General features: G+C 37.2%; 2 protein-coding genes across 2 annotated transcripts in view; one reads left to right on the top strand and one right to left on the bottom strand.

The window, feature by feature from the left end:
• The window catches only part of LOC117211268 (synaptotagmin-6), a 93,406-nt gene that overhangs the window by 61,425 nt on the left and 10,206 nt on the right, over nucleotides 1–21,775 (top strand). The window contains exon 3 of the mRNA XM_033454965.1: nucleotides 21,339–21,402. Within this exon, the coding sequence (XP_033310856.1) occupies nucleotides 21,339–21,402 (64 nt within the window). The remainder of the gene's footprint in view (nucleotides 1–21,338; nucleotides 21,403–21,775) is intronic.
• Nucleotides 2,379–4,116, bottom strand: LOC117211269. The gene is made up of 3 exons (XM_033454966.1): nucleotides 3,883–4,116; nucleotides 2,754–3,806; nucleotides 2,379–2,672 (listed from the first exon to the last, which is right to left on the bottom strand). Exons 2-3 carry the CDS (start codon nucleotides 3,700–3,702, stop codon nucleotides 2,482–2,484), a joined length of 1,140 nt encoding a protein of 379 aa, XP_033310857.1. The 5' UTR covers nucleotides 3,703–3,806; nucleotides 3,883–4,116; the 3' UTR covers nucleotides 2,379–2,481.

Here is a 21,775-nt window from a genome sequence, read left to right as displayed (position 1 = left end):
GATGCCTTTATCGTGCATATCATTGTTGGAACCACTTGAAGGCGCGATGGTAAAGTGCATTTGCGTTTTTGTTATCGTCCTCGCTCGATGATATCTCGTGTACTTTGAAACGAGGGGAAAAACTTCGCTTACGTTTACCAGCTGAACAGAAAATAGAGTTCGAGCAAAGGGGGCGGGTAATTGATACAGAATCGATCGAGAAACAACAGACTGGAGAGCGTATTATTGTGGCAGGGAATGGAACCGGTGTTTACCTACCAGCAGACGCGTCATTGCTCCTCCAGTTACTCGTTAACAGGTGAAACGTCTTGCCAGCCCCTCGAGTCGTCTATTTGATGCTGTAATGAACAACAACTAATCTTCAAGTGACAGAGAATCTTCGTGATGAAAGTGAAAGATTTGCGAAATGATAATATTCCTACGTTTAACGAGTATAGTAACATTTTTATGATATTTACATACAACTAGACTGTCGATTTTGATTTATAAAAAATTATAAAAAATGTAAAAATACAAAGATACATATATATATATATATATATATATATATAAAACGTAATATAAAATATCCAAAGTAGAATATTTGTTGTAATATTTAATAAATGAAACAAGTTACTATTTGGATTCCATTCTTTTTTTTTTTTTTTTTTATTAGACTCATAAAAATATGAAATAGAATAAAATGATAGGTTTGTCTATTGGTTATTAAATTCCATATCAGAGATAAACTATAAAAGTTTCATAAATAAAATGAAAACGATACTGATAGAATTGTTGAAAGTGAAAATGCATAGTGAGAGAAAGACCTTGCATAACGAGGCAGGCACAACCCTGACACATTTAAAATAATAGGTTTCCTCGTGGTTTCCACGTCGATCGTTCAATTTTCTATACCCATAGGAATATAGACTTTTCTCTCCCTTTTCTCGAAAACTTTTTTATGCATTATCATGGACGAGCATGACATGATAGGTATTCCTCGTTGACGTCAATCGCGACACCTGCGATTCTTCTGATTCATTTTATTATCCAATCAAATCATATCAACTTGTAGGATATAGAATCTGTCGACAAGGTTCATCTGCGAGGGTCTTCGTTTTCTCAGGAGGAGGATACTGAAAAATGAAAGTTCCACTCTCTCACATATGCATCGAATGTGTTTGAAGTGTGAAATACGTATGTATTTTTGTAACGAAGTTGACGGAGAATATCGTTCGTCTAAGAATCTCGATGATTAAAAAATAGTTGTTTAAAAAATGCCTATTTTAAATTCCACTATTAACCAAACGCCGCGATGCAATAGTCGAAAAATAGAAATAAAATAATGTACATGTTGTTTCTAAGCCACTAAAGACTCATTAGATTTTTGGAGTCTTTTCCAAAATTACAATATTATTATTATATTATTATAACGCACCGGACCATAATATAGAGTAGCGGCAGATTATTTTAAAAATTTCCTATTAATTTGAAAATGCCACATTTATATCTTAATAATTGGTACCAAATAAATTACAAATTTAACCGTTCTATATTTTTTACGCAAGCGACTTACGTTTACCCTCCATAAATATAATATCCGAGACAGCAACTGCCACCCACGTAAATCCACCGCAAGACTCTTTCACATTTTCTCTCCTGGAGTTAAATCTCGATCCCAATAACTCCGGACAATTAATTCCATTTCTGTCGAGCGACGACGAGCTCCCTGGGCACTTGAACTAGACCCCGTGGAAACGCGTCCTTAGTTTCGAGTGACCTTAACCGACAGATTGCTCGATTAGTACGTCACTTCCTAATCTTCATAATCAGATTATTAGGCAGACGCGTTACACTTTGAATTAGATACTGGGTTGGCTAGGTTAAGCTTACGGCTGATTTTCCAGACGCAAGGTCGCGATAACGGAGGGTGGGGGAGGGGCGTATCCTTGCTAACACCCACGAAACACAACGTTTGGGTGTCGTTTTTATGAGAATTGTTACGAAATTCTCGCGAATCATGATTCTTGAAACGTGTATACGTGTACGTATTGTATGTTATAGGTATTAATTATTTAATAATTAGACAAACAGAAAGAAATTGGATAGTATATTAGGATGAGATGATTGACGTATAGGCTTGTTTGATAAAAGAACGAGTGAATGAATTTGTAATAACAAGATATATTGAAACAAGTATATGTATAGAGATAGTGTATATCTCAATACAATAATAAACATTGAACATAATAAACATGAAAAAACATTCTTGTGTAACTCTAGCTGAAGATTAGAAGAAACAGCAATAACAATCTAGACATTGTAACTCAAAACAACGTTAGTATTCAAGGGTACAATAATGTGGATCTATCTCTCCCAGTGTTGAATTTTTTCCGTTTCAATTTAAACTTTTTCTACGGCCATGGGCCGTACTACATCTTCCCCCTTACCAGTGACAACACGTTTTAGGTAGATTTTACATACCAAGCTTATTCCATTGACTTATCTAAATTCTACCTGAACTCGCTCAGAAAAGCGGACTTTCTTGGCCGCACGCGCGACGTTCTTATTTCTCGCAGTTTCCTCCTTCGTAATTGCCCGCCCTTCGTTTCGATCGTTTCGGATTTCCGGCAGGATTAACGCGCTGCGGATTTCGGTTCTATCTTCGTGTTGTTGTTGGTGCTCGATGCTGTCTGGTACAACAAAAGCGAATTTTACACGATTTATGGAAACTGTTACGTTTTTCTTATTCATTTCAATGATACAATTTTTACCTCCGCGTTGTTTATTGCTCGGGTTTGCGCATAAGTTGGCACCGGTGTCCACGTGGAAGGAGATCCTCGTACTCCTGTCTGTTACGGGGGATCTGCAGCGGCGGGATACTGAACCGTCTCGTTTCCTCTGGTTCCAGTTGCAAGGGACACGGCAATTTCTTGCTTCGTCTCGAAATGTCTCATGGTAGTAGCATAGCCTGTCCAGCTGGTCTCTTTTAGTGGAACGCGATCCGCGGCGTCTCGAGCGTGATCTTGGTTGGCGCCGATTGTCGAGGCTCAGCGCGTCAATTCGCGCCTCTATTTGACTTAGCCTGTCTTCGATGCTTAAGGCGCGAGTTCGTTGTTCGCTGTTCGTTGCATTTCTTGCTAACATTCGTTCGGCACGGCACCGTATATCGTGCATCTCGTCGGCTACCCTCGTCAGGGTCGTCGCCTCATTTACGCTCACGGCGGTTAGGACATATTGCATATTCTCTGGAAGGCGATTCTTCCAGATCGCCAACACGAAGTCGTCCGAGACCGACTTGGGGGCGAGCTTCCTCAGGTCCCAGTAGAACTGGGACGGCGTCCTATCGCCAATTTTTTCGTCGTCGACGAACTTTTGCATTCTCGTACTGTCCGAATCGGTGAATTTTTTAATAAGTTCTCTTTTCAGCCATTCATATCGTCCTGTCGACGGCAGATCGCCAAATATGTCAAGAACTTGGTCTAAATATTGTAACTCGATGTTCGCGACAGTCATAGAAAATTTTTTCTCGTCGCCAGTAATGCGAGCGAGCTCGAACTGGTTTTCTAACAGGACGAACCATAGCTCGATTTCTTGGGGCCAGAATGGCGGAGCGCATACGGAAAATACGGATCCCACAGTGTCCGTGGCATCCGTCGCGCTAACTTCTTTGTTGGCACTTGTTATTTCGACCACAGCACGTTCACCACTGTCGTTTTCCATCGCGTGTCGGGGTCACCACTTTGAATGTGCAATAACAAGATATATTGAAACAAGTGTATGTTCAGAGATGGTGTATGCCGATTTTGATCGTCGCTCACTCAATGCTACAATACCAAAAATAATATCATAGGGAGCACGTTCATATATTTATATCAACGAATGTTACCAGAAAAAGTTAACCGTCTTATGTATCTCTAGCTGAAGATTGCAAGAAACGGTAGTAACAATGTAGACCTTGTAACCTAAAACAAGGTTAGTATTCAAAGGCACAATAATATTGATCTCTCCCAGTTTTGAATTTTTTCCGTTTCAACTTGAAACTGAAGTGGATAGGTCGTGATAGGTATTGAACAAGTACTACAGTATAATTAACACTATATTTACTAACAACACTCTCAATGTACACTTTACGTAAAACTCTTTTTTGCGATTGCACTTAGCGGTTCGCGATTGTAAGTTCGACCTCTAGACGATGCGTTACGATAGCGATTCAGCAGAGTTCGGATGATGATTGCTCAAGATGCGTCGAGGTACTCTAGTCAACTAGTCGACTAGTCAACTGACTTTCCGTCAAGATGATGCTGCAGAGGGAAACCATGATGGGGTGTGTCTAAGGATACGAGATCGTCGGATTCGTCGAGGAAAACCTTCGTTAGGAAAATGTAGGGAAATGGACGTTACTGTTTATTGGTTAATCTCCAGGTTGGTGGTTGAGGAAGGATGCTAACCGCTCTCGAGAGAAAATTGCTAGCGGGAAGCATCGTACCTGAGAGAAAAAGCAGATTTCCCGTATCTTTCCGTAGTTGGTAATAGAAGATTTAGGGAATGCTAAGACAAAGACTATTTGTTCGTTTGAAGAACCTTTGCTAGAGAAATCCAAAGATTTATAGCGGGTACTGAGGCTAGTTAAAAATATGCTATGAAGATGTTTCGACATCATTGGCAATCATCTTGTCCGAAGAATAGGATCCGTTGAAATGTTCGCTGTCGAGTGTCGCTACGAAACTTCTTCCACGACTATGGGCCGCTACAAGGTGAAAGATCCGTAAGACGAAATGACGAATTTACTATTTTCTACGTTTGAGCATATAATTATAACAATGATCGTTCAAAATCTTTCTTTTCTTTATATTTACGAAATAAATAAAAATTTCACAATCGAGAACAGAGATGGACTTTCACAAAAAATGTGATACTTTCGAAAATTTAAGAAAATATAAATCAAATTTCTTTGCAGCTTTTAATAATTTTGAATGTTTTGTACTCTGATGCGATGCAAAAGCACAGTAAAATATAATACTTATTTTGTTAAACAAAAACAAATTACTACAATTAGTTTATTTAAAATAAATGGATTAAACAGATGTTGATTAAACAGGGAACGATGATTATTTAATATGAACTAACCACAATAACGTATTATAATTAAGACGATTAGATAAATTTGCAACTCTCGTCACTACGGATCCAACACTGTCTCGATAACGCAATTCGCACTCTCTGGTTTCTCAACTCAAACTGACTATTAATTCGTCTTTGTCCCTTAGCATCCCTTTGTCTTTTGTCCTAGCCCCACCACGCACGTGTTTCGCAAACGCTCGTGGCCAGGGTCAGGCAGACCTTTTCCGCGAAACTATTCGATCGAAGGACCGACGATACATTGTTGGGCCTGTCGACACTTTAACTTTCTCGCGAGATTGTTTATAGTTGGCCCGATATCTCTTAGGCCTTTTGTTTACGATACTACATTAGTACTACATATATTAGGTTGTCCCAAAAGATTCTTTCGCTTTGATGCACAACATTTTTTATTTTATATTATTTTATTGAATTACGTATGATCCATTTTGCTCCATTGTTCCAATATATCACATGCAATTTAATAAAATAATACATGTCGGAGATGGAAGGACAGCGGGATTTCCCGTCCGGAATGTTGGGAAAACCCCCAATACCCTAGTCCAGATTTTTACTATAGCTGCACTTAAGTAATAAAAATAAGGAATAGTTTTAATGTTCCAATCCGACTTTATGACGATGGATTCGGGCTCGAAGTGACATAGCGGGTCACTAGAAGTAGCCACGATCACGGGAGGGACGTGTACCTGACAGAGGTACGAAATGATTATATGGCTCTCCTTAAAAACAAAGATTGACCCGAGAAGTGGGGACAGGAATATATAAGGGCAGTTTCGTTTGAATGAAGAGAGAGTTAGTTTGTTAGTTAGTCGTTGGACGAATTACTGACTGAGTTGTCGAGAAGTTACCCGAATCGAGTAGTACGTTGATACTTGTCCTCCCGTGGACCGTGGATTCGTTATCGAACTTGAATTCGTTGTCACCGTCATTTCGAACATCCTATTGCCATTACTCATAGCCTCTTGTAGTGTCCACATTCGTACTGATAAATATTAGCTACATTCGCGACGGTACAGTAAGTAAAGATTCATAGAACGCCCCAAAATGCCAACCTGACTCCGACATATAAATATAAGTAATATATATAAATAATATAGTATAAATAAAGGAAAAAATGTTGTGGTTCTATTATTTCCTTATAAAACAAGAAAAGCTTTTGGGACAATCTAACACGCACTGTCTAATAAGCTGTAAAAGTTCATGTCGATTCGTTACAGGCTAATTGTTAAACAAATATCTATTCATCTCAGTGTATTCGTGTAATTACGGACAAAAGATTTTCATGCTTAAACTGTTAAAACGCTGCTTTTCCTTTCATCGTGACAATTACTCTTTCCAAGGTTCCGCGTGTTCCTGAAGTAAAATCCTGATGCCGCCATTCTGATAGGATTTCACGCGTCGAACGCTGTTTGACACGGTAGATATTACGCCGGTCTCCATTGATTCGGTCTACAGGGATTTTAATCGAAAGAGCGACATTTGCATTTTCACGAATGTAATATCTATGATTTGTACGAACTACTGGGATTTAATCTTCCGTCGTTTTTTATTTTACGAGTAGGCTTAAAGAACGTTCTTAAATCATGGTGATTGTATTAGTTATTATATGAACTTCAAATATATGTCACATTATTTATTCATTTATTATTCCATATTTCACGAGCAAGACAGAAAGGTGTTTTGTTGCTAGCTGACCTTTAGCAGCACAACATTTCCGAAAAATGTCGCATTAAAAAACGCTAATAATAAATTTGTTGAAATTACATTATATCTGTCTTTGTCTGTTATGTAGTGCCTTGAATAGAATTTTCTCTTACCGGTGCTAATATTCTAAAATGTGCAACGAACGAGTCGATTTCAAGTTTGACGTGCAACTATCGCTGATGCTTCTGGAAACGACCATGTTTCCAAAGTGGAACACACAGATTGGTTATTTACTAGAGCTGGATAGGCCAATTGCCGGAGAAATCGTTCGGAAAAGCGAAAAATCCTCGTGGAGAAAGGTTAAAACTTCATGCTAACAATTCGATAGACCAATTTCTCTTCTTTCTTTTTTCTCAAGAATGCTTTTCACGGAGGCGTGGAATAAATTTTAATGTAAAAAATTTCAAAGATTCTATAAACTTCTCGTTTATCGTTTGAATCGCGCGGCGAAACGAAATCAAAATTGCTATTTACGTATGCAGATCTGCGCTATCTGAATTGGAGCATGTATAATCGCTGGATATGTGTGCCATAATACGAGTTGATGTGAATCCGATTTGCATGTTCATTTAGTAATAATTGGTCGGATAATCGTATCCTTGTCGTTGGGCGATAGCCGGCCGAGTTATTACGTGTTATTCTATTCATGTTACGTTCGTCCCTTTTCATTGGACACTTTACATCTAAATCGATACCATTCCCTTATATTTATTTCATTTATTCCCTTTTCTCCTGCTTCGTTAGGATGTTTTCAGAATTGAAATTGAATTATTTTTATTTTCGATAAAGAGTTCATTTTTTGAGGTCTCGATATTATAGCGGGAAAGATATATACGATTGAAAGTTTATATTCCAATTATACGTTAATGCAGTATACAAGCAAAAAGTATGTAATATATTAGATTTTTCGTTTCTTTTCTTTGTTTGGAATTTATTTGAAATTTTATTACAATCAATTCTCATTGAGAATTATAAGTAAATGATTCTGGCGTGGTACTATGTCGTGTTTAATAAGTGTTCATCGTATGTTTGATTCTAGATAATTTATTAGACGAATTAAAATTTAAGGTGAAGAGAATTGAAAATTTAATCGAAGAAATTCCTTTTTTGAAATTAGAAAACATTGGTAAAAGGATATCGAATTAAAAGAAGTGTGTACTGTAACGTGAATCACAAGCAAATTGGTATCTCAGTCTCTTGAATTACATGCAAATTACTAAATTACAGGTATACTACGTTTTGGTTAATTATAGACTCTTGCAAGCAAGATTAGCTATGGACAATATGCAAATGCGTTCGACACATTCGAATTAGTTGTACGCTTATAGCGAGCAAACAAGTACGACGATTCACGATGCTAAAAGTATGAAACACGCATCAACAGGAATATTAATGAACCATCGATCGATATCGGTACGACGGGTACATTCTACCGATAAGTGTGGCTTAATCAAAGATGCGATTGTTAATGAAGCTTAAATGCAATGAATTTGAAATAAAATAAATTGAACATCTCTTCAAACATATTTCCCTTGGATCATCAATTAGCAGAATAATACCTACATTATAATTATGATTAATATTCTTTGTCTTTTACAAGGAAATAATTTTTAAATTTAACAAGCTCGTTCCCTTTTCCAACTACGTTATGTTACTCGCTTTTAGCTAGCGGAATTATTATCAAAATTAGGAAGTCAAAAACTCATAACTTATTACTTATTCGTTTATTAAAAATCTTCTAGTATACGAGTAATATATAACTATACCGTGTGATACCTTACGCACGAATAGCATCATACTGCACCAATATGATATTTACATGTAAATCGATCATTAGACGAATTCGCTTCTCGCAATTGTTTGGCTTTTTTGTTTTTTTTTTCAACGTGATTTGTTTGAACTGAACAAAATTAGATCGTAAAATATGTTAAACGTCCTTGCGTTGTAAATTGAAGCGAGTATCGAGAGTGCGTCAGATACTATGTCTCTGGAGGGTAGAATTTTGGCTCGCCTCTTCTCGAAGTAACGTGCACACAATGTAATTTCCATTATTACACACACGAAATGTATTGCCACTTTCAATTAGGCACGCTGAAAGCATCATTGCTATTGTAGGCTTAGGGCAGCATGTTGCAGTCGCAGTGGCACCGACCCACCGGTCGTTGATCCCAAACTTCGTTATTTGCCTACCTGTGGCCTGAATTCACTTGAACAATATTAACGGGCCCGCATGATTATTGCAATATTTACGCGACGTCCTGAATTAATTAGTAAGAAACGATTCGGCCGTCGATACGTAATTAAACGGTGGCGTGAATTTCGTTGCCCGTTGTCCACCGATTATTTCGAATATCCGGTAATTCTGGTTTTGCGGTAACTCGTGGTTGGACTATACGTTGGCATATACCTAAAGTGACCAAAAGTTTTCAGCTTGCAAACGCTGTATGTTTCGTTATATGATATGTTGGGGTTTTGACAGAATATAAAAACCTATCAACTTTCAGACAAAAACCTATGGAAATGAGAAAAATTGCTGTGTCGATGCCTGTGACATTGACACTGTTACGTATGTTGTTAGGACATTGAAGTATGCGATTGCCGATTCCAATTACGTGATTTTCTTAAGATATTCAAAATCCTCTTTCCATTGAAGCGAAAGCAAGATCGAGACATAACAAATTTAGATCGCAGAATTAGCCATTAGTGAAAAAGTAGAAATTAATTTAAATAAAAGATGGATGATCTATATGTAAAAAATTGGAGAAAGTTTGATTCACGTTTTACGCGTTAGCAGAGTTCCAATAATCTAATTTGACAGCAATAATCTTGGAAATAGTTGCTAATACAAATAATCTGCTTAAGGAAACGACTAGTTTGTCTTGGAAATTCCAATCTGTTTTAACTCATTCTATAGCGCAATAATCGAAATGTTTCACTTTCCCTTTCTTCGTACCTTGCATAACTGTAACCGTCTAATACTATCTTAATCTTGCTCGAACAATAATTTTTACTTGTTTGATGTTTCTCTATCGCCATGTTTCTAGTTCTAAGAAGACGCTCACGCGATTATTGGGAGGTTTAATTTCGATCAAACAGTGAAGATCAAAAGAGAGTATAAGAGTGACAGACAGACAGACAAACAGAGACAGAAAGAGAGAGAGAGAGAGGAGGAGGAGGAGCAAGAGGAGGAATATCAGTAATCAAGTCTGAAATTAACCCAAGATGCTCGATAGTCATTGTAGCTGCTAATTGCTCTAGAGCCTATGTCTACTATGGAGCAGAAGCTTTCAGCGTATCAAACTGGTGATACGTTTCGTGATATAATGATGTAAATTGCATTCTCGACCGATGCGATGCTTTTCGATACACAAGACATTGTACACGTTGAACTTTCTTGTATGCATTTCGTGTATACTGTATATGCGTGAGGAGAAATTTCATCATGTTACGTGGAAGAATTAAAATTGATACGTGAATTTGAGATGAGAGTTTAAGCTCAAACTTATAATACGTCGCTATGTACATCCATGATCCTAAATAGTTATGATAACAAATAAAATGCGGTGATGTTTGATGTAAGGTGCCCAAGGAATACTCTCGATGTTCAACGATATAATTTATTTAACAATCAACAGTCAACAACCAACAATCAACAATCCCCGCTTCTCGACTATGTTTGTGTCACGTAGAAGATCGAAGATGAAGATAGAAAAAAGAGAGATTTTATTTACTAACATCTTGGCTACAATAATGATAGTTTACTTCCAAGACTGAAGCTCTTACAACTCGGTCGCATCCCTATACAAGTGGTTATCTTATGAAATAGGGGGCTGGAAGGGGAAAGGGGGGACGCCCGGGTATCGGGTCTGGGCCTGGGACCTCCTGTTGCCGCGTGTACTCCCTTGCCGTTTGGTGGGTTCCGTCATCAGCCTATCGGTTTTGAAGCCTCGCACTTTCGATCGGTTGACCCTTCGCACTTCGTTCAAAAGATTCTTTTCTTTCGTTGCCCCTCGATATCATACCCACTACGCACACGTTCGTTGGACGTCCGCGACCGTTGCCGCGTATGCATTCTTCCGAATATTCGGCGGAAGGACCGTAGAGATATCGATGGTACATTAGGCATATCGGCCTTATGCTTTGATGGTATAGCGCTTTGTGTCGCGAAGCCGTCGGAAAGTTCCGTCGTCGAGTGTCGCCACAAAAATAAAGAATGCAAGGATTTATTTTCTCATACGTACTCAAGACGACTAGACGACTACTTACAATCAATTCTCATCGAGAATTATAAGTAAATTATTTTGGCGTGGTATTGTAACTTGGATTGTAGCAGTTTATAGTATGTTTGATTCTAATTGAATCTAATGCTTAAATCTAAAGGGTATTGTCTTTTTAGTCTGCGGATCTGATCCGTCGTGTCAAGTAATTGGGTAACTAATAGGTTTTGGTGGTTGTTAACTCTTGTATTGTATCTGTTACTGAATTTGGATATTTCTTCTTTAACCGTGGGTATCTTAAGGTCGCGTCAAGGTGTATTGTTTCGTTGGTAACATAGCAAGGTGCACCTATTAAGGATCTTGGAGTTTTTGATTGGAATCGTTGAAGAATCTCCATGTTGGAATTACTCGCTGTTCCCCATAGTTGGATCCCATTATTTAACCAAAAATTTATGCAAGCGCAAATTTTCTCGCTTTGAAAAATACCGACATTATTCTTATTTCCGGGCGTCAGAATCTTGATAGATTGCTGGATTTCTCGATTCTCAGGTGTCTAGATTCCTAAATTCCTAGATTTCTAAAAGCCGAGATTCACAAATTTGTAGGATTTGCGGACGAATAAGACGGAGATGCTTCCTCGAAAAGTACAAAGGCACAAGCACATCTCTCGTTTAAAAATCACAAAGTCTAAGTGATTTGGCAACGCTTCGATGAACGCAAAAGCGTTGATCAACATTTACGATAGATTTAGATCGAGCGAACAAAATAGAAAATTGTTACATTGTTTTCGTTCAAGCCGTCTTATATGCAAGTAGGCGTGCACTATGCTCAAGCATGATTCGATGCAACGTAACGTAATTACATGGTCGGGCGTAATGAATGTTCGTTAATTGTCACTTGTCTTTTGATTCGTGTTTTTCAAGCGAATAATTACGCGGGTTTTCAAAATCACCTACGAGTTATTCCGCTCGAGAAACGCGTGTAACAGGTACCGTGTACCATGGACAAGTTCGTGTCTCGTCGAAGAACTCGTGTATTAAAAACATGTGGATAACGTGATTTAACATAAAAAATAATTTAAATTTTGTTTCAACGAATGGTTCAATTGCGGATGCAGACGAACGAGGATTTAATTAAGCGGTAGAAAAATTTGTTCCCATCGATTACATCTACATGGCCGAATAGAGTGTGCTTTTTAATTACGTAACATCGCTCTTGCTGAATGCAGAAATCATTCGGCACGGATGAAATACGCTGTTAAAACAGAGAGTACGCCCGTCACGTTGTACGCAGCTACATTATTGAAATCGTAGCTTTTTCGAGTTTCGCATCAGCAATCCGATGTTTCAACCGTATCGGATATTTTAACGTTGTATACGTTATTTATATTTGTAGAATTGTCAAAACAGAAATTTCAGTCGCTTCGCAGGATTCCCCCTGTCCGTTGGATTTTCTATCTAAAAAGCTGGTATTTCAAATACTTATTAAAATTAACTTCAATTAGAATGAGAATTTACTTTGTGGATTTCGTTAAATATATTTACAGGTATTTTAAAATGTACAATACAAAGTTAATCGCAAACGTTGTCCGCTCGATGATATTCGTTATAAGATTGCGCGATACTGCGGTACCGATACTAACTGTTACGCTGATTCGCTAGACTCATTCGTTATACTTATTCGGCCGACTGATGATCTCGATGACTCGATATTGATATTGATTCGCGCGACTGATTGACCATGTCTAGAGAACATGCTCGTTTGTTTATACTGGTCGAGGGGGATACCGGAACGTTTGAACTTGTCACTGGTTGTCGGTTGCACGTAGCAGCGAAATTGCTTTGTCCGGAGTTTGTTTATCACATTATGCGCGTCGTACAGTGTTAAATCTCGAAACGTCCTAAGACGCATATGCCGCGTCCTGTGAAATACCTGATGGAGTACGCTTCTTCTGACTGTAAGAACTATTAATGAGGCGATGTCGAGCAGAAGAAGTAGTTGAAAAAATCGAGAAAAAGTTATTCAACTTCACGATTATATTTTTCAGTATTTTTACTTCACTGATATTTACCTCTTTTTTTTTTGGTTTCATATATATATTTACTTATCTTTCGAACTTTTCTTAAATTTCTACTTATGCAGAATGTTTCAAAATATCGATGGGAGATCGACATTTTTCTGTCGGTACGATCCAAATTTAATATTGAATTTCGTAAAATACATACGCGAATTTTTGTAAAATTTCGGTAATAACGAAATAACGGGGAATTTTCAGTCAAAAAATTAGTCATAAAATTTTGATCATAAAGGAAATTGAAATTAAACAAAGTTGAACGACGTAACTTTATAAAGTATAAAATATTGCATTAACCGCGATAATAAAAAATAATGGCCGATTTTAAAAACAATGTTGAGGTAACGCTTTATTCTCGCACACGAGCGCGAATGTCGACAACTGATAGGGATTGTTTTTACTGGCGGAAGAAATAGTACGAAACTGTGCGAACAGCCACCCGTGCAACCGCCAACTGGAACAATGAAGATTTACTCGGTACCTTTGGAAACGTTATTCCTTATTCCAGCAAGAAATACAGCGATAGAGGACGTATTCGAGAAAGGTAATAGCTGGCGTAAACCAATTTAACAGGTGATTTCAATTCACGAAGATTTCGAGAAAAGGAAAATTGAATGGAAATCGAGAAACTGCAGAAAGACTAACAAACAACACCGAGTTGTTTTCACCTTTTACCAGTCACCAAAAACTATTGATTAATTCTAATCAAAACAATGGAAGAGCAATGATATTTTTATGAAGATCAAAAGTTAAACTTGTGCCATTAGAATTTTAAAGAAATAGCAGTATTCTTTTCGAATTATTATTTATGGTCGAGTTCCGTTTGAATCCAAACGAGAGGAAGAAATTATTAGGTTGTCCGAAATTTGTTTGTTGTTTCTTTCGTTTTATAAGTAAATAATAGACGCACAATGTTTTTTCTTTTATATTAGTTTGTTGAATTATGCACGAACATAATAATGGAAATAGAACGAAATGGATCATAGCTAATGCAATAAGATAATATAAAAGAGAAATTGTTGTTCATCTATTATCACCTTATGAAGCGAAAGAAACTTTTCGGGCAAGCTAATATATTAATGTAACGATGAAAAGAAGCGCTTTCAACGATTGATCTTTCCTAACAGTAGGACCATTAAAATAAATAAACAAATATGATGCAATTTTAAGATTCATCGCTAAAAGTAGTTCCTCGAACAACTGATTACACTGTAACGTCTGTTCTACCGTGTGCGAAGGTAACGACAGTCGTGCAGCATGTTCGAAAAGAGCATTCTTAAGCACTCTAGCTTGCGAGTAAGAGATTCTTCTGTCAAGAAAATACGACAGGAGCTGGAGAAACTACTGGAATTGTCTCATGCCCGGTTTATAACTGAGCTTGCCGTTTCGCTGTCGTCACCTACGGTAAATTTTAATGTTTATTTAAACGCTCTATGTAAAACGAATTTTACTTTATCACCTTTGAAGAAGATTCAAAATTCCTACGCGCCTTATTATGCCAATGTGAATGCTTTACTTCGCTTTATTTTATTTCTTTTATTCGACATAAAATTTGTCAGGATATGGTCTGATTCTTAAAATGGAAGGTCCGGAAAGAACAATACTTGGTGTTCAAATATATTAATGAATATCACATTACTAAACTTAGCCACTCATTCATCTATTTATTTTGTTCTTTAAAGTACCATTTTAATGATCAACTGCTTAGTTACCCTAATTACCTAATTATATATATTCTATTTTTCGAACTTTTGATTTCCATCCATTTTGCCACATTTGTCTCATTCTTCTTGTTCTTCTCCATACTTCTACACCGTCGTTCCTCATACACATCTCTAATTGCTTAAAATCGATCGATGCATTTAGATGAAATGTTATAGTTCAATCTTTTATCACTTTTCCTATCGATAAAGATGGTGACCATTTTGAAACGTGCAGTATCGATTGTGAATCTATTGAGCATACGAAGCTTGCCACAAGCTTGCACAACGTTCATGAGCATCACTTTGAAAGAACTAACAGAGATAATTTTACATTCACTCTATCAAGCTTATCTGCGTATTTTTATTGACAATGGCGGATAGTTTTCTCGTACGTCTGAATTGTTTGAAACGTAAACGAAGAAGCGACGCTTCCGAATGTTGCTGAAATCGAGGGGATTGGAACGGGCATCTCCGTGCTTTTAATATTATTCTCTTTCGCTGCACGAGTTCGCTTCTACTCGATCTTGCCTCGATTCATTGTTAGTAGGAGGAAGCGTTATTTCCTATTTCCTATTTCCTATTCCTCCTATTTCCTTGCGAGCTCGCTGCAACACAGAACGATGGTGGGACAGTTAGACAAGAATCAGCGGTGTCTGAATATAAAGCAGCCTCGGAATGTTTTCCTTTAAGTTTTGAGAATGAAAGAATAATGAACATAACGTTAAATCGTAGCAAAAGCTCAGTAGACAAATATGAGTGACGAAACAATGTTCTATTTTTCGAATATTTGGAAGGAAAAGTTAATATCTGTAAATATTTTTAAGTATTAAAATATCAAAATTTCTTTGTTACGATACGTTTAATAGGTGTTGATTCAATACGGATTTGAATATGTTAAACTTAAATATATAGAAATTAGAAATTAATATTTTATAAAACGTTCTTAGATTGGTTGAAGAAGAAAGTATCTCTAACTTTGCTTTAATATAAAAAAGTAGTTCCAATTATCACTGATCTATAGGATATTCCGCAATATGACTATCGTAATTTTCGCGACGTTCGTTCCGAATATCTAAATAAAATTTCTTTAATCTCAGCCGCCGTTTTTCACGGTTCTTTGGATAATGAAGAGATCTAAGGGGAGAATCAAACTGAAAATGACAATTCTCTGTTGAATGCACAGAAATATGCCTTGGCCGTTGTATCGTCGCAATCATATTGAAATAATCACAGATATCCTAGTCCAAATCAAATAAAAAAAAGGGGGGGGGGAATAACGTAAATCTAATGATAGAAATTAAATGATAAAAATTAATACTAATGTGAATTCAACGATATTCGTCGTATAAATTCGCTAATCGCTGTATAAACTGACGATTAAACCACACAGATATTGTGTTCGATTCGTGGCTATCGCGGTGTTCAAAAAATTGTCATTGACCTTCGAGGCGAGAAACATGAAAAATGCGTAATTGTGCGAGCGTGGCCGTACTTAATTAATTGATTTTAATGAATCTTAACCAATGTGCCAGGTATTTAAGATAGAAATTTTAAGCTATCTAGGAATTTCTGAAATTCACGTGTATAAAATGTTTCTTCTAAGTGTAAAGGGACAATAAATTCGACATGTGAAATACTGCGAAATAATGCGAGGAATGATTTTTCGTTGCAAGACTCGTTATCGAAGCGAAAGCTCGCTGGGGGCGTGCGCATAGTCGAACAAGTAGAATAAACAGGGTACATTGAGGATTCAGGAAAATCGTAGATTACGTTTTCAATGTTACACGTATGTGTAGCCATAGTAATGAAATAAACGAGTTTCACGACTGAACGTGTTGCTAGTTTCGTGTCATACTCTATGTTGCGAAATAAAAGTACATATTTAAATAAGTAATATGGATGAAGTAACCCATTATGCCTAGCCAGCTCGATAGTGTAGTGTAGACAAGCGCCACTTAAAGATATGCCTAATCAGGTAAGTAGTTTAAGCCGAACAGAGGCGGGCGTTGTTTTTAAATCAGCCAAATAGTGTAGATCAACTATGACCGTTGTGTCGGTAGGTATAAGTATAGATAGACAAGTCGAATAGGTCGAGCAGCCATTATGCCTTGTCAGACAAGTAGTGTAAATCAGCTAGAAACGGTGTGCCTATTTAGACAAGTAGAGTAGACCGAGCGAGTGCTCTGCCTAGTCAGACAAGTAGAATGTAGCGGATAGTTGCCGCGCCTAGTCAGACAAGTAGCGTAGCGAGTGTTATACCTAGCCTTATATAACCTGTTTTATTATTACATTATTATTATCATTATTGTTGTTGTAGTTGTTGTTGTTGTTTTTATTATTATTACTATGTTATTGTATGTGTATTCTTATAAACACGCTTTAATCTTGTTGATGACGAATTGATCCTGATTTGATTCACCGTTACAACAGGTGAATGCATAAGATTGTATGTGTATTCCATTACTTGTAGCGCGGTCTCCCTCTAAATTCGGATCGCAACTCAGTGGAATCGAGAGTATCGTAAAATCGGTAGAATTTTGAACGGTTATCAGTGGATTTTCAGTAAGAGATCATGAATGAAGATACAATATACATGACATACGATAACTTGAAGGAATCAGGCTCCAGTTTATTTATCACGCATCAAGGAAGTTATAAACTTCATTTGAAACTCGTCGTACGATAGAATTTTCAAGTTCTGTCTATCTAACTTCGTGTTTATGTATGAAAATATTTTCTATACGCGCGTACAGGACGTTTAATTTACGGTTGAAAATTATTTGTACGACGACCTAATTTCATTTTCATATATGTTTGCTGGCGCTCGTTATCGCGACGATTAAAAAGATGCAGTATTGCCAGAATTTCACAGGGAAAAAGAAACTTGAAAGCAACTCTCCTTTTCCGCTCTAAAACATTCGTTCCATTATCATAGAAACTTACAACCTTTCTCGCGATGAACCAAACAGCCAAAGTATTTCTATACTTACTTACCTTAACTGGATCATTTCTTAGTTACAAATTCCTTCGAACATGAAATGAAACATTTTATCTAAAGAACGCTAAACTTTAAGTAAGTTAAATTTAATTTTACTATATGCAAATGGGATATAACAACACGTACTTTGTACAAGTATAACGATATAGTAAAAGTCGATGAATCCTTGTACAAATAAATCATTAGAAAAATATCTATAATTCAATCAATGAACAACATTATTTAACTACTCTTCCAATTAAGAAATAAAACCCTATGTCAATTGGCAAAATAGTAGAGTCAAAGTATTACAGTATCGTGCGACGTGCTCAATGACAATATTTACCAAGAAAGCATTTATACATTGAGTATACGTAAAAGCGATGATTCTCCGCCATGCTCTGGGAATTGAACGATCTTTCTTGTTACCTTTTAGCCCCGAGCAGACAGAAATATCCTTCGCGAAACGGTATCTCGATGCGAATTAAAGCGTCGATTCGCAAGTAGATTTCGCGTTCTCGGAGAATTTTATCAAACGATTCAACGATCCGATATTCTCCAATCTGGCAATCGTTTCACCGTGATAATCTCTGAACAGCAACGTCCTTCGGTAGCGTTTCGAAATGGCAAAACAATTTAATTAACGCATCGATAGACCAGGACGTCTCTTCGCACTTCGCAACTGTTGAACCTGTGCGCCTTTGTGGAGAAATTGGAGCAAGGTTAAACGACGAAGAAAAGCGGAAAACGAGGAAAAAGATGGGAAAGGTGAACAAATAGGTGAAACAGTGTGGTATGAAAATATGATAAGTGGTAGTCAGCTGGCAGAGAAGTAATTAACGAAGCTATCCTATATTTCTCGGATCGTTAGAAATCGCAGAAAGTGAGACGGGCTCGCCATTGAAAAACACGAAGCTCGACCGATGAATCGTGACAACGGAAATGAAATTAGCTTGTATCCTCGACCTGGTTAAAATTGCTCGGCGATCGCGGTCTGTTTGTTACCTCGTAAGAGTTAAAGGACGGTTATAAAGATTAGCGCGAGGATAACTTATAGAGAAGATCTACGATGTTTCCCGAAACGCCCAGATAAGGAATATTAATTAACCGTGCGACATTTATTCGTCGATAACGTTTTTTAAAGGTCGCTTAAAAAAGACGAGGTAACACGTTTTAGCGAGTTGACAGAAAGACAGATCACTTGTTCTTAGAAATTAGTTGATAAATCTGTTAGTCTTGCTTCTGATCAAAATAGAGTCTCCCCGTTCTATAGTTGACAGTAAAATAAAAACGCTTTAACGAAAAATGATTTCTCTTTTAGAAATTTATCTGATAAGCCTTTATTATTATAAACGAAGCGATGAAAAGAGTATTTGTTTCTGGTTTTTATCAAAGCTGAAAGACTTCCCTCTCGTAAGTTATATTCACGGAAATACAGAAAGATTTCACGAGCAGAATATTCGGATTTTTACGAGTTTTCTGTAGCGTTCACAGACCGGTTCTACAGTCTCAATTCTTTCAATTTTTTGGATTCGGAGTTTCCTGGATTCGGTCCATAACGAAACAACCAGAAAACATTTCCTTTGGGCGCACGAATATCGATAGGAATTAGAAAGTGGTAATAAAAAAAAAAATTGAACGAACAAAAAAGGACTTTGTCTCGTTCAGCCACGCGCGTGACGTTATACATTGTACGCGTATCTATTTAAGTCTGGATGAAAAGCGGAGAACGCACGAAATCTCACGCGATCTTCTCGCGTTGTATAAACTTTTTTTCCAAAACTGTTGCTAAGCTAAAGAATAAATGGTAGGACAAACGGCAGGATATTAGGTTGACCGATCAACTTTTAATTCTTTATTCTTTAATTCGCAACATTTTTTAGCTCCATCCATGATATTTTTTATCGTTAAATGCAAAGAACTTTTGATTTGTCATTGATGTCGTTTTATGTTTTGGAAAATATTCAATTCTTTACTTCGCTATTTTATCCACGTTAGTGTTTAGATAACATTTGCAGAAGATATAACAAAACTTATTTAGCGAGTATTTTAAGGAAACCGTTTTCCGTAATTTCTTTTATTGCAATTTCTCAGCAACTTATTCGAACAACTTTCAACATACGCAATTCTATTTGCTTACCTTCCATGTGTACACAGATTTGCTATCGGCGAATTTGAAAGATCGAACGAACGTCTCGATATTTACCTGGTATAGAGGTTGCAAAATTGGTAGCAGAATTGTGTGGAAATATTTACGTAACCACGGAAATGCTTGCTTAGATGCCTCCCCGTTTCAAAACCAAATAGAATACCGCAATATGTAGCGAAACGATTTTCTTACTATTTCTTTATCGACTGATATTTAACATCAACCTGTAAACGTATTGAACGTATACTTAAACGTATTGAAACAATTTTGTTTGCAAAAAATTGATTCGATGAAAAATTAATATTCGATATAAAAAAAAACAGCTTCGAAATTCTCCACTAAAAACACACGGCACGTGTTTCAGACCTTTTTCAACTCTCCAAAAAGATTTTATGAATACAGACAAACAAAAACAGTAGACATTTCCGCATTAAAAAAACAAAGAGAAAGAAATAAATAAATTTCTTTGTCAAGAAAATTTTTTACACGTTTTTCTAAAAATAGATCGATGACTGTGCCCAATCAGCGAACGATTAATTTCCATGTTTTCTTGGGCCCGGCGTCGAGTGTGTCCGTTGCCAATATCCAAAAACACAGACGAGTCGTAGACCTCCTCCTCCTTTGCCGATGTATTCGTGTTACAATTATTAGTTACGGATGCAGGAATAAACAGGATCTCTTGGAACGGGAACACGATTCGTTCGGGAACAGGGAAAAAAGGTGGGAAATTGTGCGAAGAAATTGTGTCGAATATTTCGAGGAAATTGAACGAATCGTTGGAAATTTTGTGGCTCCTTCGGACGATATTACGCAACATCGAAACACAGACATTCTGCTGCATTTCGTCGTGCTCCTCCTTCTCTCTCATTTTTCCATCCCAATATTTTTTTCGTTTTCGATATTTTTCTTCTTTTTACGTTGACCCAGATTGTATGGCGCACACGTAACACGAACGCGTTTGATAGCACGTACGTACGCGTAATTTAACTTTGAAATCGAAATTCATTTTTTTGCATGTTGGGGGGTAAACGTTCCGCTGGCTGGTTAAAGGGAACTGTTGGCTTTGTTTCTCTTTTAAATTCGAGTTATCACTGGACGGGTTTACGAGTGAAAAAATGGTCAATTAATTTAGAAGACCGTTGCGATAGAAAGGAAAGGTGAAAAGAAAAAAGTGTAGCATATTGGATAAGTGACAGCGATGGGATATTGCGTTGTTTCGTGGCAAGAGGCATCATTTTTTCTATAGAAACTTCTTTTACATGCGTGTAATACACATACGTGTATTTTGAAAAAGTCCGTTTTATCCAGGAACGGAGAAACAAAACGACAGGTGGAAGAAATCGAATAAATTCTACTCCAACGATGCTTCTAACGAATAGAAATTCTGTTTCAGGAGTTTAACGTTGCCAAGGAACAACACGCAGTGCAGCCATGCTCCTCCGTGGTCATTGAATCAGGTAAGATTCTTCGCTAGAAAATTAGTATAACACAAACCTTTTCATCTTCGACGATCTCGCTATATCGCAACAGTCTCTTCCATCCTTACATTGAAAATTACCAATCGACAAGAGATACCAGTTCTTCTGTCGCGCTCTAAAATTATGAAGGACCTTAGCCAGGGAAATCCTACGATTTATAGCGGGTCTTTAGGCTAGTTAAAAATATGCTATGAAGATGTTTCGACATCATTGGCTATCGTCTTGTCCGAAGGATAGGGTGTTTGCGTAGACAGACAGAACGTTACAGAACACGGGACAGAAACCGTTAGAAAGTTTTCTGTCGAGTGCCGCTACAGAATTTGATTGTTTTCGTGTGATTCGTTTCATGTGA

The sequence above is a fragment of the Bombus bifarius genome, unplaced genomic scaffold, assembly GCF_011952205.1.
Source record: "Bombus bifarius isolate JDL3187 unplaced genomic scaffold, Bbif_JDL3187 scf7180000008227, whole genome shotgun sequence".
NCBI lineage: Eukaryota > Metazoa > Arthropoda > Insecta > Hymenoptera > Apidae > Bombus > Bombus bifarius.
This window is presented reverse-complemented; position numbering and strand designations above follow the sequence as displayed.

Excerpts from the sequence above, each read along its gene's own strand:
- LOC117211269 (XM_033454966.1), bottom strand. The coding sequence starts at position 3,702 with ATGGAAAACGACAGTGGTGAACGTGCTGTGGTCGAAATAACAAGTGCC. Across the intron at positions 2,673-2,753 it reads GAGCAATAAACAACGCGGAG|ACAGCATCGAGCACCAACAA; the intron begins GTAAAAATTGTA and ends TTGTTGTACCAG.